Source organism: Castor canadensis, chromosome 4 (assembly GCF_047511655.1).
Source record: "Castor canadensis chromosome 4, mCasCan1.hap1v2, whole genome shotgun sequence".
Taxonomy (NCBI): domain Eukaryota; kingdom Metazoa; phylum Chordata; class Mammalia; order Rodentia; family Castoridae; genus Castor; species Castor canadensis.
The window spans coordinates 21723270-21738903 of NC_133389.1; the positions used below are offsets into that span (position 1 = coordinate 21723270).

General features: G+C 37.0%; 1 protein-coding gene across 22 annotated transcripts in view; it reads left to right on the forward strand.

Annotated features, from left to right (window-relative positions):
* The window catches only part of Tcf4 (transcription factor 4), a 331562-nt gene that overhangs the window by 233528 nt on the left and 82400 nt on the right, over positions 1-15634 (forward strand). The window contains exon 1 of one of the 22 annotated variants that reach the window (XM_074069780.1): positions 4396-5712. The exons of 18 other annotated variants lie outside the window; for them this stretch is intronic. In XM_074069780.1, coding sequence (XP_073925881.1) covers positions 5644-5712 — 69 coding nt within the window. In that variant the 5' untranslated portion in view covers positions 4396-5643. Of the gene's footprint in view, positions 1-4395; positions 5713-5767; positions 5985-6063; positions 6537-15634 lie in introns of those variants that run through there. 3 more of the 22 variants (XM_074069777.1, XM_074069782.1, XM_074069772.1) reach the window with 3 other exon arrangements.

Consider the following 15634-nt stretch of genomic DNA (forward strand, 5'->3'; position numbering starts at 1 on the left):
ATAAACGCATCTTATAAATAAACTTGTCTATATTTTAGCATTCAATTCCTTAAAACTATTGTACCTGATACTAACTAAATATTGCCTACCTAGTCTGTTCATTCCATTGAAAAGTTTGAGATGATTTGTGCTTTATTTGAATTCTTAGTAGTATATTTATTTCAGATAAATATTTTTTTCGTATTTATGTTAAGTATATTTATTTGAGATAAATATGATCTCCAGATGAATGTGCATATTAAAGTTGGTTTAATTAGGATTCCAATGGAGGAGAATGATTTTTTAAGCAAGTAAAATCTTCATCGCTTTTTAAGAAAACACTTAACACTTTACGTTCTAAAGCTATTAATATCAAGTTAGAAATAGAGGAAGGTACACAGCCATTTGTCAATGTGCACTATCAGATTTTGAGGCTGTTTCAAGTTGTGGAAATCACAACAAAGTCTTCTTATGATGCATGTATTTGTGTGTGTGTGTGTGTGTGTGTGTGAGAGAGAGAGAGAGAGGGAGGTGCCTATTTGCATGCTACTTTGACAATTAGATCTTTTATGAAGTTGTGCTCAGACCTAATAGAATTTTTGTCATTGTAGTTTTAGTTGGATATTAAACATTAACCCTTCTCACTACAATAAGCTATCACAATTTATTAAAACGTTTACAGTACAATCCACATATACATACGCTACATAAACAACAATAATTAAGCTTATGAATTAAAACTCTTGTTTATAGTGACTCCTACTGGAGAGCAAAATATACCAACTAGTTTAGCTTCTGAATCACATGTACTCAATAATACCTCTTTAACTTAGATAACCTCCTTTCCCTGGCTTAAAAAGATCTGCTGTTCATCTAACTTTAGATATGAGAACACAGATTTTGATCCCGAGGCATCAGCAGAAATTACATGTTTAGGTATAAAGCTTCACCTAACACTTCTCAGGCCAGTAGTGCAAAGTATTGCAAAACAGATTTGTGATACATCAGCTTGGTAATGAAGAGTTTAACATAGTGCTATAATTTTACAATTTTTCTTCTTTTTAGTAGACTTCTGGTACCTAAGTCCATTTGCATTGGAAATTATTTTCTGACTGCTGTTTAGGGCCCTCTTGCACAATGGAAATGGGAGAGACAGGAAATGAACTGTTCCCTATAACATGCCATGAAATGTGGGGTGCCCTCTTTCCTTTAACCTTTAAAGATGTGTGTGGAGTAGAAGAAGGACTAGCACTCAACCCTGGCTGGTCTGGCTTGGCAGTCACACTTCTGGGAGTAGCAAAGTTGTCAGTTTCATACAGATGTGTCTGACCCTCAACTTCAAGCCCTTTGAATTCTAGCCTCTGGGTTCCGTAACTTTGCTCCTATACTGGTTCCATCATCTGGTAGCTTTGTTGCCTAGGAAATACCATCTAAGGCTTTAAGCCTTTTTTCTCTATCTTTAAAGTGATGATGGTAGTACAGATCAGAGTACCTGTAATAATGATTAAACAAGTAAAGGCAGTTGTACGTACTTTAAATTGTCATTACAGATGCATTAAGTACTGTCTTATCATCCAAAAATTTGGATGGTAGATATTTACCAAAGGTTGTTCTTTTATTTTGTTTTATTTCTATGCTTGCTTGTTTGCATTATGTTATTGATCATTAGATACTGATGAACATCACTACTGCCCTTAGGGTAGATTTACTAATTCAGCTGTGCTAGGCAAAAGGATCAGCACTGTAGACATAAACAAATGGAATATAGGGGAAAATTACCCCCCACACACTCTTTAGTTGTTCATTGACTTAAATGGGGACGTAGAGTTTTTCAAGTTCTAGCAAGTTATATGATGCAGAGGGAAAATGGCTTTCCTCCATATGAACAACATTCATTCATCCATCATGCAATTCATAAAGCGAGCCACCTGCCTTATTTTGGACAATGTGCAGGGTGTGTGTGTGTGTGTGTGTGTGTGTGTGTGTGTGTGTGTATTAGGTTTATTTTGGCTTCGTAGTCACTGTAATATTGTAGGCACTTTTCAGTAAAATAAGATAGAATCTACTTTAATGAGAGCTGTAATTGGGAGGTAAGTTCTTTGCTCTGTAAAGATGTGTCTAAAATATGTTTAAACACATGTTTAAAATATGTATGATTGCCTCTAGTTCACAAATGAATAATATTCTTTAGTCATATTTTGTTCAAAAGCCAGGACCTATCTGTGGCGATGTGGTAAGGCTTCTGAAGGCAAAAACTTAACTCAAAGTTGGGAATCATTATAAAAAGTGTTTATAGAGTGACTATATAAATCCAAATCCCTTCACTCAAAGTTGTGGGATTTGGGTATTTATGTGTTTCTTAGTGGAATCCTTCATTCATTTGGTAAGATTTTATCAAATGTCCACCTTGCTGGTCATATTGTACTAGTGACTTGGAGGTTTCTGGTCAAGTAATCCCCAAATTTCTTACAAAAACTGTACATGTGTATCATGTTGCAGTTCTGCTTCACCTCAAATGCATACTACCCAGGAGTTTTTGGGAAGTCACAAAAGAATGAAAAACTTTAGATTCTATTAGAAAAGGAGGAATAGTGTGGATATCTTTTAAGATACCAGTTTTACCAGTAAGATCCTCCTCCCCCAAAGTGGCAGGACAGACAGCCAGATCTACTGCCTTTCCCCAGAATCCTCAATGGTGCTTGGTAGCTAAGCACCAGAGAGAGAGAAAGAGAGTAGGGCCCACTATTTAGCATGGGTAGCCATCCTCACCTCACTGTTGCTAGTGAGGCGACTCAATTGTATTCTGATGGGAGACAGGCCACAGGCCAATTCAGGGTCTCTTAAAACTTGGCTGCTTAAGATTAAGACTTCTTTTAAAATTAATACAAAGCACATGGATTTATGCATATAGCTTCAGTTCTTATACTTCTGTGTTAACTCCCCACACATCACACTAAAAATTTATCACAGATATTTCTGTCACAAAGACAAATTCAAAGTCTGAGATTGCAGAAATGTCTCAATTGACAAGCTACTGACTTAAGTTCTGTGATTGAAATGTACTCCAAGGTCAGCAAACCAAAACCTAAACATCACTGGGTGATAATACACTCAGTGTCTCTCTGTTATAATTCATAGATCACCTTTCAAAGTAAGTATATCTTTACCAATCATTGTAAGGTTGTATGTTAGAAATTTTAGATTTTTTTTTCATGAGTTAATGAATCCTGGAAGCTTAATGTTCTAGTCCTAGTTTAAATTTTTTCAGTCTCATGTGCTGAATTTTCAGGGCTTAAAAATCTATTTCACCTTATCAGATTAAAAATATTTACTTATTCATGTGTTAATTTATTAAAAAATAAATTTTCAGTTTTGAAAATATGAATTGTAGCTCATTAAAGTATGAGTTTTATTTCCATTATTAATAGGCATTTGCATGCTTGCAAAATGTGTAAGAGAAGATATTTAATGTGGCTGAACAGTTTGATTGTTTATCAAAATAGTTACTAAGTCTTCCTAGCAGTCCATCCATGAAAAGTTGGATAAGATCTAGAGACAACCCTCTAAATAAAGGGTTCCCATAAGAAACAACAAAGGAACACCCCTCCCCAACTGCTCTCTCTTTGAATTCTAGCTTCTCTTCCAAGTTGTGGGTTTTCCATACTGTCCTCTGTAATGGGCACCCTGGCCTTGTGTATTAAACACTGAGGGTGGTTAAAGGTTACAAATGGGATTCTGTCAGATTGACAACTAACTGTTCTAATGAGGAAAAAATCCTCAAAGCATGAAATTTGAATGAAATGTGTGATTATAATTCAAGTACTGTTTACACAAACCTCTGGGGACCTTCCGAATAAATGCAGAGCAAGTGAGTTAGACAAACCTCTGAGCCTTCGCTATATGTGTGTGTGTGCACGGTGTATGCATGTTTATTTTAGTGTGGGGAAACTTTCCACCCTTAGCCAAGGTTTTGCTCTTCAGAACCAACACCACAATCCCTCGTTGTTTATTAATACTGTATGTGTTTTGTTACCATGTTGAGTTGTAAGGAAATAGGTGCTTTGAATTATTAAAGTTGATTCTTGAGAATAGATGTGTGCTCGGGTGGCATTTGCTTCGGCATATGCAAATGATTTAGTTTCATTTGGGATCAATTCCCAGAGGGCCTCCTTTCCTGTGATGCTCTCAATTTGGCAAGCTCCAGTCAGCCCATCTCCTCTCCCCCCCCCTTTCTTTCTTTCCTTGTTTTTTGTTCCTACCCCCTTTTGTTGGTTGATATATTTTTAAAAGACAGTAAATAAATATGTCCTCTTGTTTGTTAGAAACCTTGCGGTCTAGAAAGACTCCATTGTTCAATTGTGATCAGTGAAGGTGAGCGAAGGTTTTGCTTTTCTTAAAGTTTAGTAAGATTTAAGTTTAGTCAAAAGGCAGATGGAACATTTATTAAGATATTTATGTCGAAATTGAGCTCCTAGGATGGTGCAAAACTCTGAAAATGCGGCCTCCGAGGTGCTCTTTTAGGAATTGACAGCTTTGAGTCATTGGTAGGTTCGGATGGACCCATAAACTTGCTTTAGAACCCAGCAAACAGCGTTAAATTAAGTTGGTGATAGATTATCCAGGGCCAGCACTCCAGAACTAGAGGATGTGTGAATTTGGGGTGCCCAGCCCCAGCCAGAAGAGCATCGTCCCATTGCCCCATTGCGTTCCTCCTGCTCGCCTTTGAGCCCGCGGCTGGCTGCTGCGTGGCGAGGCGAAGTTCACGGGCGGCCACCTTCTCACCGGTTCTGGGGACACCGAGGGCTCTGAGAGCCCTGGGCGAGCCACACTGTTACTCTGTTTCATTCCGCAACCCCGTTTTGTAGGTTGTTGACCAAGCAGCCAGAAAACACTGCCCCCTCTCTCCTTTTGAGCGAGGTCAGAGACGTGGTGGATTTTTTCCCCTCCTTCCTCCCCCTTCCCTCCCCTTTCTCCGAATCGAGTTCTCAGGCAGCTGCGTACAATGCTGGGAGCTAGCCAGCAGCAGAGACAGATGGCGGAGTTATTAGATGTGCATCATACGATTCCCTTCCTGCCACTCGCTTTTTAATCAAATTAAAACAAAAAAGAAAGAGAGGGAGAGAGAGAGAGGGGGAGTCAATTAACTGCATTTGTATTCTGCTCAATAATGGACCCTGTTCCACTTTTACCCTAAGGCAGTTGAGTGGAAATTTTAGAGAAGAAAAGGGTGCCTAGAACAAAAAAAAGAGAGAGAGAGACAGAGAGAGAGAGAGAGAGAGAGAGAGAGAGAGAGGAAAGAGAGGAAAGAGGAGAGAGAAAGGGGGAAAAAGTGAAGCCTGCAGAAATTTGTAAGAATCGGCATTATTCGAGGAACTAATAAAAAGCCCTCGGAAAAGTTGAATCCATCTCGCGTATGCATTCGGATTTAGAGCTCCATCAGGCCGGGCTGCCTTCCAGCTCCGCTGCGCGAACTTGAGCGTCTGACAGCAGCGCGGCGGCCTCCCCCGCCCGCCAGGAATGGTCTCTTCCTGCTTTGCATATTCACCACGCTTGGCCCGGCCATATGGGAAAATGCAACTGAAGGAATTGTTGTGAAAAAAGGGACAGCGAGTTTGAAATAAAAGTTGTTAGAGTGGCACTGAGGAGAAAAAAGAATCCGACACCATGTACTGCGCATACACAATCCCGGGCATGGGCGGCAACTCTTTGATGTACTACTATAATGGGAAAGCGGTAAGCTTACGATCGCGGGCTGCGAGGGGGATTTTTGACAAGTTTTATTGTCGCATCCTAGGCAGTGATCATTGTTTGCAAAGTTGTGCAGGACTGCCGCACCTTTCTTGGGTGCCATGAAATATTTATCATCTGCCAATCCTACGATGTTATCTTTGCCTTCTTCTTCTTCTTCTTCCCTTTTTTTCCCTCCCCCTCCCCCTCCCAGTGTAGAAACCTAGATGCTTTCAAAGCTTTACAAAGTGGAGCCCAGAGAGAAAGTTTGCAGCCAGGTAAACTTGGGAGGCTTTTTTTTTTTTTTCCTTTCCATTTTAGTTATTTTTTTTTGGGGGGGGGGGAAATGCGTGTTCCTTCCAAATGTCTGAAAAGGAAAAGCAGATAAGAGGAGAAGTGAGGAAGCCCAAGTTAGGCTGAGGGAATTTGGGGTAAGTTTACCCCTGGACTGTGAGGTTCTGTGATCATCTAAAGGCTTCCTAAGTTGAAAGCTTATGTGCAGTGAGTAAAGACATAAAACTGAGGCATCTAGTTAAGGAGTAGATTATATAAGTTTATTTTTTTAAAGCCAAAAAAGGGAAGGAAAAAAAAGCAGGAATCCATTCATGCATATAACAATATTGTCGTACGTTACTTGTGCTGTGTGGTTTCTTTCCTCATTTTACCCCCTTCCAGCAGAAATGCTTTATTTAAGAAAAAAAAAAAATGTGTCTGGTATTTTGTGCATAACCCCAGCAGAAGGTTTTATACTTGCCATCTGGAGGTTTATTTTTTTTTTTTTCCTTCGTCTGGGCCCTCTGAAGGAAAAGGATTTCAATATTTTCAAATCGGTATGTGGGGCTGCTGGGAAGAGTTGGGCAATATAGGAGCAAATTTTTATTTTAAAATCAAGACGAATAATGGGGGGAAGTGAAAAACAGCCATTTATGAACTGTTTTCTTTTTGTACTTTGAACTTCCATTTGGATTGATCTTAATCAGAGTGTGATAGTTAGGCCAAAAGGGACCGATCAGAGCTTTCCGAAGGCCCAGTTCAGCTGTAGAAATTGGCACAAGCGAATGAAGCATGTGCATGTGGTATATATGCGTGTGAGTGTATATACATACAGATGTAGGCATAGCCCTTATTCTAGTGAGTATATACTGGAATACATCCGCAGAAGTGTTTGAGAGTACAGTTTAGGAAGATTTACAAGAAGCCAGTGTTAGGAATGGGCAACTTTTCAAGTACTGTTACTTTTATTTTGAAAAGTACAAGTAAATCATCCTTTATCTTTTCCCAAAAGAACATAGTGGGTAATTAGGGGAATAGTTAAATGTGGTAAAGAAAATTTGAATTTAAAACAAATGGCTTATGTTGTTACACATTGATCAAAGTCTTTAAATCTTTAATAATAAATGTTGGGGTTATGTAATACCTTTTTTTAACAAGTACCTGGTTTGCAATTGTTGGGTACTCATGTATAGTTTAATCTTTTAGGCATGCCCACATATAGAATAGTCAGTGCTTTTAATTTTAAAGTACTTTCAATGAAAATTTTGCAAGTGATGCTATCGTGCACAGTAAGAAAAAGTGTCTCTGAAATGAATAAAATAGATCCAGAGATTCTATAGCCCTTATGTCTTAAAAGAGAATTATAATGAATGTAAGTTCTTATGGTTTTTATCCTTAGGGATTACCAGTGATGGGTTTTTATATGTTAATTATTCATTTTGTGTCCTAAATGGCTAAACTACCAAAATTTTAGTTTAGGGCTTGGGCATTTTTAACTCGCTTTTAGCCAAAAGGAATTTTTGAAAATATGTATTCCATTCCCACAGCTTGCCAGTTGCCTCTACCATAAGAAAATGCTGAATATGACATCATATCACTAATATGCCCTCTCAGTTGCCAAATATTTTGGTTGTTAGATTTTTTTTTTTTTTTGAGAGGATGGTACTCATAAAATCAAGATCACTCTGTCACAGGAAATGTATTTATAGGAACTGTTTTAAGGCGTTTATTAAAAACAAATCTGGTGGTGTGTATCTCTATTGATTCAAACACTAGAAAGAGGCGAATTGTACATACATTATATTTAGAAAAAATAGCCATTTGGAGCCTCAGCAGAAAGCTTTTGAAACCACGGATGGTTACTAGTCCTTCGTTTTAGCTTCGTTGAAGCAGACAGCAAAGTCCCGTTGTGTGTGTTCCATAGAAGGGGTCAGTGCTATGCCATTTTTAAAAATGCCTTCATGCATACACTGGAGAAGCAGATTTTTGTTTATTCTACAATGTGTATCGTACTGGCTCTAATTCTGCATTCAGCAGCTTTTGATTTGGAGCCAGACATCTTGTGGAGATTGTGTGCGCCATGCGTTAATTGTTCAAAATACCTATCCAAGAGACTCTCCGTTTCTTGAGTTTCTTTCGTTTGTTGTTTGGGATTTGATTGTTGGTGAGTTTTGGTGTGTGTGTGCACATATGACCAATGTGTGTTCTAAGTTGAATTGTTGGAGTTAAGTGTGGTCAGCTGTGTGCTGCACAAGTTTTCCTCTAAGACAACACAGCACTGAATTCCTTCTTTTTTTTTTTTCCAGTGACAAGTCAATTACTTGTTTAAATTCAGTTTGAACTCCCTGAACTAAGAGAGGCCAGAGGAAGCAGGTTTTCCTTGTGAATAAACAAAAGAAGAAAAATGGAAAATCATTCCAAAACAATTAAGAATACAATTAAGCACTGCAACAATTGTGATCTCTTTTTTGAACTGGCAAATGTAGGGCCTGCAAAGTCACTTACCCTCTAGCTTCCTAGCTAAAGAAACCCTGTCATCAATGATATTTTATGACAAACAAATGAAAGTGTGAATTTTCTTTTACCTTAAAGTATAAAGTGTCCCCATGACCACATCCCCAAACAAATTGTCCCCTTGCTTCTGCGAAGGACAGTAGATTGTCCTGAAATGTAGACTCCATAAAACAAAAACTTAAATAATCATAACCTGAGAGCTACCAAAGAATAAATCTGGAATGTAACCCAGAGGTTTTTTTTTTTTTTTTTTTTTTTTTAAGAAAAACTCAGCTCCTCTCCAAGGGTGAGTTTGATGAACTTGACCAAATAATGTTTGAGATTTTTTTTTCTTTACGCATTAGCAGTGTAAATGCAAGTAAATTCTAATCTTGCTTAAATAAAAATTTCAAGGCTTTATTTCTCTCCTGTAGGAGAAATGTTCTTTTGCAGAAGAAATCAGTGCAGTTTCTTTTAAGTGTTGCAAATGTCAAATTGTACCGCTGTTTTGTCCTCATTCAGGCCCTGAGAGGCACCAGGCATTACCTGGTCTACAGTAAGTACAGTGTAGCCCTAAATTTTGATTGCTAGAACTGCTTACATGTTCATCGAATAATAATTTTAACAAGTAATTATTTGGCCAAATTCCACATATGTAAAAATATGGCAGTTCCACAAAGAAAAAAACCTATGGCAAATGAAATTGAAAACAAAGTGGCAAAATTTCCTCCTAATGGTAATTTAAGATCACATCATCAGCCCTCGCCTGCATGTGCATGTGTTAAACCGTATAGAGAAACCTGTAATTATTGTAATTGCTCTTTTTACTTTATACTAACAAGCTTCAAACCATGTTTCAAACTAGTTGTTTTGAAATAGTTATTTGTCAAGTCATCAAATCCCAGAAAGTAAATGGTAATGAGTTCCCATGTTTATATTCTATTGGTCATATCATGCAACTTTTCAACCCCATAAAGTTCAGAAGTGAACATGGATATTAATTCTTATATTGAGATTAATTCGTTCTGATATTGAGGCAAGCCATCCCCCCCACCCCATCTTTGTGATGCCTGCTTACAATGAAAAAATAAGACCATTGGATATCAAAATCTCTCAGTTGGAAATACATTCTTAGAAGAAAGTTTTCCTACAGCTGAGTGACAACCATAGTCAGCAAACCAGTTTTTAAAACTAAAACTTGGGAAATGGAATATTCAGGTTTTTGTCCATTTACTGCAGGAAGTTCCAACATCAAAAGATTAATATTTAAATAACAACAATAATAACATTACTTAGTACATTTTACATGTGACTCTTCTTTTGAAAACCTCACAGTTGATTGGGGCAGCCACACATAGGTGGCCATTAGGTTTTAAAGCTTCAGTAGTGTATCAATTATGCAAATGATATTTGGTATTTTAAAAAGATATGTGCTTATATTTTTAGAACCATGGCTATAAATGAATGCAGCTATTGAAAATGCATTATAATTAAAATGATTGCTTAGTTGCTATTGCAGAGGAAAAAAATTGTTTAGGTCACAAACTAATAAATTTTTTCAATTCCCCACTGATTTAAAAAAAAATACTCAAGGAAAACTTCCTTTTTTGTAAGCTTACTCTTTGGCATATAAAACATTTCAATTTACCCATTTTAAAATGCAAATGAAAATTTTACTTGTTTCTTCTGTACTTAATTGCTTAAAACAAAATTCTGTTGGTTTTGTTCTTTAGATTTAAGCTGGTAAGAATTCACCAGGCGCTTAATCTCCAAACTGTAGCTGCATCTTGCTCTCTTGCCTCTGATTAAATTTCCAAAATCCCTGCATAAGATTCACAGATGGCAGTTTGAACATTTCTTGTGAGACTAATTTCTTAGGAAGAAAATACATATTTGGTTCATTATACTTAATTCCCGATTTCTGGTAGGTTTGAACATCATGAATACAGTGTTGATCATTGACAAGCATCTCCTCATTGTGCTAGGGGGATGGCATTGTTTTTAGAATCAGCAGGAAGGACATTGGAACTGGGGAAAGAGGGTCAGAAAAAAAGAAGAAATAGCTGGTACACTGTTTAAATACCTTTCCAACTGATCTACAGGGTTTGTGCTGCAGAATCATTTCTTTCCTGTTCCACTATGAACGTGGTTTGTGTTACATTCCTTATTCACCTTTTTTGGTTGTTGCTTTGTTTTTTGCTAAAATGGAAGAATCACTTGAGAGGCTTGAGGATAAGTGGTTTCTTCCTTATAACTGATGTTTTAAATGACTTTAACTTCATTTGATTATAGACACTGTCATATTTCATTATGAATGCTGTAGCTGTAGGTGTTTCCAAACCTGCTTGAAACTTCTATCACTGCTCTGCCACTAAGGGGGGGAAAGTACTCATATCATTTGTTTATTGACAGGTCATGTATGAGCTCTGCTACCTGCCACTAGGAGATGCAGTGAGAATAAAACAAAAAGCTTAATTTCTGATCCAGTGACCAAAGAGATTTTATATAGGGTTGTGGCAGTTTTAAAAGTTCTTCAAATTTGGATATACTTTTGCCTTAAGAAGAAAATGACATGGAAAAATGCTTTGCATATCAAAACTAAACGCATGTCTTGTACCTGTGAGAATTTCAAGTCACACATGCAAAAGGTGATTGGGCTGGTTTTTTTCCCCTCCAGTATTGCCTGTTGCCACACTTACAAAAAAAGCTCATTTGTTCATAGTCAATATAATTTGAAAGTGATTTTGGATTGTTTTCTGAAATTTTTATATATCTAATTAGATTTTTCATTATTTATTAGCCTTCAACACTTCCAACTCTGAGGTGACTCAGAGTGAAATTGTATGTGATAAAAATTATTGATCATTTGAAACCAAAACTGTGTATTAATAAAATATTTATAATGTGTTCAGGAAATCAACATAGTCTTAAAAGGGGGGAAAAGCAGAAAAGCAGTTATCTGTATACTAGGAAAAACAAATGAATAGTGATAAAACTGAAAGAGATACTTTTATAAAATAATTGTACTTGGAAGAGTGATTAATCTGCTAAAAAGTTATACATGGAATTTTCAAGAAACTTCCCTCGCATACTTTTTTAGCATTTAAAAATCTATAATAATCCATTTGCTACATTATTGTATCATTTTAGGTAGACCGTATACATATTACTACATTTTTAAAGCAAAACAAATGCTTTCCTGTGAAGAGCAGTTCTTAAGGTTCCGTTTACTGCTTGCAGATTGAAAACGGTTTGAGAATTGTGCATTACTCCGCTTGGACTTGGTGAGGGGCTTTCTTCTTTGAAATGTTGAAGGTCCAGGACTTCGTTTCCACCCTGCAACCTTTTATTTGCAGGTGTATTTATGTCACAACTGATTGGAATGTTAAAGTTCCCATTTCTGACATTTTTGTCTTGAAATTCCAAGTTACTTTCATTTCTTTCCTGGTTTTATCAAATTCTTCATTTCTTAAAGATATCGGGCGCTTTATTCCAAACTGAGTCATAGGGACACTACAGCTCTAATACTGCTTTAAACTCAGTCCCTGTCCCTCAGTTGGGATAAAGAGTGAGTTTAAAACAACTGAGAAGTCAGAGGTGTGGGTCATGTGGAGGAGGGTCTCATTTCAGGCTCCACCGAAAAAATGCAGGATTTGGCTGGCATCCTCCGGGGACCTAGCGCTGTGCTTGCTTAGAGACCAAATTACACTCATCTCGAGAAAGGGCACTTTGAGGTAATTGGTGGGATGGTGGGATGGAGTAGGGAAAGTTGGATTCCAGCTGCTTCCATTGTAGCTGACCTGAAAATGAATAGGGGATGTTAACAGTGGAGGCTAACATTTGACTTGACTTTTTCACCTCCACAAACCTAAGGGTGAGAATTATAGAGTACTGAATGACTACACCAATAATGATCCTGTTCAAGTGTGAATTGCTGTGTTGGGAAAAACTCTCACACCATCTTAAAAATAGTTGATGCGTTTACCAACCACAGTCCTATTACTGTAGCCCAATAAAGTTTATCCACAGTATGGAAACACTCGTTTTTATTGTCTGCCATCTAGTGAGTGCCCCGAATTCTCACCTTTTGGTTACCATCTTAAAATGCTCATAATGAAAGACATTTGGAAGGCACTGGAATCCCATCTTAAGAAGGGAACAAAATATAAAAGTGTTCCTGACTCCCTTTTCCCTAGAATTGTGCTTTAAAAAGGTGGGGGGGGGGTAATGCTGAATTACTCAATAGATTTACTAACGAATAAAACAAATTAAATTGATGTTACATGCATATTTAAACCCCATCCAGTTAAGTACTGACGTGATTAAAATAATCAAATGTATTACTTAAAAATTAAAAAGGATAAATTCTGTACCCCATTATTTTATTGACTTTTAAATATAAATTGCAGAAATGTTTACATTCCTAATGGCATTATTAAGCTAAACTGACAAATCAGAGGAAAAAATTGATTGGCCACTACGTTATTATTTCTGCACCTGCTATTACAATTCAGAAGAGGAGGCTGAGCAGGGTGGATGCTGTTTTTCTTAGGCTTCCTTTGTGTGATGTGGGGGTTGGGATAAATGTTTAACAAGTGTGGTTTCACTTTGTAGTGCCTTTTTGTGTGTTGATGTGATTAAAAGACTACAATGTTTTTCATGTAGCTTTGAAATTAATATGCAAATAATAGGGGACGGTAGGGCTTTCCAGTACCTGATGCAGTCAACCTCCCTAAGCAGAATGGGGGATGTCAGCCTTTTCATAGTTCTTTAGTTACAGATTATCGGCAACTTTTCATCTTCATCCTGTGAATCTATAAGGAAAAGTAAGGGAGGGAGAAGTAGGATTGAAGATCTGGGATGAAACTTCTTTAGATTTTTATTTCCTGGGTTGTATTTTGACCAGGAGTTTAGGTGACATTGAGAAAAATTTCTAAAAGATAAGTTTCGTAATATTGCCTAGACTTTGGTTGAAAATTGTGCTTTTTCCTTTATTTCCTCCTCTCAGTTGTGGAATATCATTTTTCAAACATTTGAATTCTACTTCTCCCTGTAGCTTAGGTGACAAGGTTTGTTAATAGAATTCTAGAATTACTTGGGTGTTCATTGTCCACAACACAGTTCATACAAACCAATTTAAACTCTGGGCAGACAGTGGGATTTTTGTGTCTTTTTTTAAAGGTTCTTTAAGAATGTCATTTTATTCCATGAAATATAATGATACTAGATTTGGATTGAGAGAGGAGAAAATAGCTTGTTTGAACAAACAAAGATATGGATAAAATGCCCATATTTCCTGGAAGATACTAATCAGTATTACTCGTTTTAGTTTAGACTTTTTTCCTGTGTAATAACTGAAATTCCCAAAGTTTAATAACACTTAATGTGTAGCATGGATCCCACTTAATCTCTCTCTGTCTTCATAGCAAAATGTTTACATAAGTGAACTCTCAATTTTGATATCAACTATTTAGCTTAGTCCTTCCGGAGTTAATGCTATTTCCATAATTAAACATGTTCCCCAGTTGCCATAGGAGTGCATCTTAAACATCATGCTCCCCTCTGTTCTTTTAAGCAGTCTGTTGGCTAGGTCAGCAAAGAAGTGGGAGCCCTGATTTTATTTTAAAGCAAATAAGTTATTACTCTCCCTTTGTATTAGACATCCACTTTCAAAGGGAGTAAAAGATAAAATTCCATCATATTTTCATTTTGTTACATTTGCAGCAGGAACTTGTATGCTCAAATTGGTTATTTTCGACTCATGACAGCTGTGATATTTAAAATGATCACAGCTGTTGTGACTTAAAATTGATTTTTCTATTAACACCTGAGAAAAAGACCTGTGCTGTATTAAAAACTTAAATAAGGTAACTGTAAAATTAGATATGTTGATGTGAATCTGATAATCCTACTTCCCAGAGGCTGCAGAGTGAAGCAGAGCTCTTGGGTGCTTCCAGGGAATAGCTAAAACTGCTTAGAAATAGGTGCCTGATTGCTAGATGTATTTACCTTTTAAAGGATTTATGTAATAGCAGATGATCTTGGCACAACTTTGCAGTGTCAGTTTTGCTAATAAAACCTTTTAGGATTCAGTTCACTTAATTAACCCTGAGAAAGATGACTTACACGAATCATCATGAGATCCTAACCTCTAAACTATAGAAGCTGTGTTATCTTTCAGACATGACACTGAGAAATGCAAAACCACACTAAATTGTTCCTGATGGAGGAAGTTTTGGTTTTATGGCTCTTTTCCTCCATCAGTTTTAGATGACAAAAAAAGAAAAACATGAAAAAGGAGAAACAAATGATGCCTCAGTAGTTTTAGGCTAGCACTTGTTTTGGGAATCTTTAATCCATTTTTAATGTTCACTTTGCAGATCCACAGAACCTGTTTCAAAATTAAATAGTGATTCTTGGGTTTGCTTGTTCTGTTTAGATTTTTGCCCTCTGAGGTCAGATGGTCAATCTCCATCTGACAGTAGATTTCCTACCTAACTATACAGCCAGTCTCTCAAAGCTTAGGCACATTTAGATACGGCGACAGTGCTGAATTTTGAAGTAGATGATGTAGTGTATAAAACATACAGCTGGCCTGATGTGGAATTATTTATGGATGATAGTGCTTTCACAGGTGCATTGCCAATAGGGAGCTATGTAGATTAAACTCTTTGGCTGGTCCTAGGCTTTTTACCTGTGTAACTCTTACCAGAATTGAGAGTATGACAGGTTTTATGATGATAAATGTATGACTGGATCAGAGAAAGTACAGGTGGGTGGGTGGATAGATGGATAGATTATATAACTAGGTGGTAATAAATAATGCCAATTATTTATTACTCAAACATGTTTATTTATCAGCAGTTTATATGCAGTGTATTACCTTGATTATTGCATATAGGTCAAAACATGTTAGTTGAAAATAGCAAACACTTTCCGCCCATAATCAAAAATTACTGTAGAGACAGTTCTGAACGCTCTAGAGTGAACATGGGTTACCTGTTTCAAAGACACAGCCTGGAACTCTTGAGCACAATTTGAGGTCAATATATCACACATTAAGTGACCATAGGTGTCAATGGCTATCTTCCTGTTTAGCTGAAGAAAGATACTCGTAGAGATGACCATTGTTTATGTGAAGACCTAAGAAAATCAAAGTGGG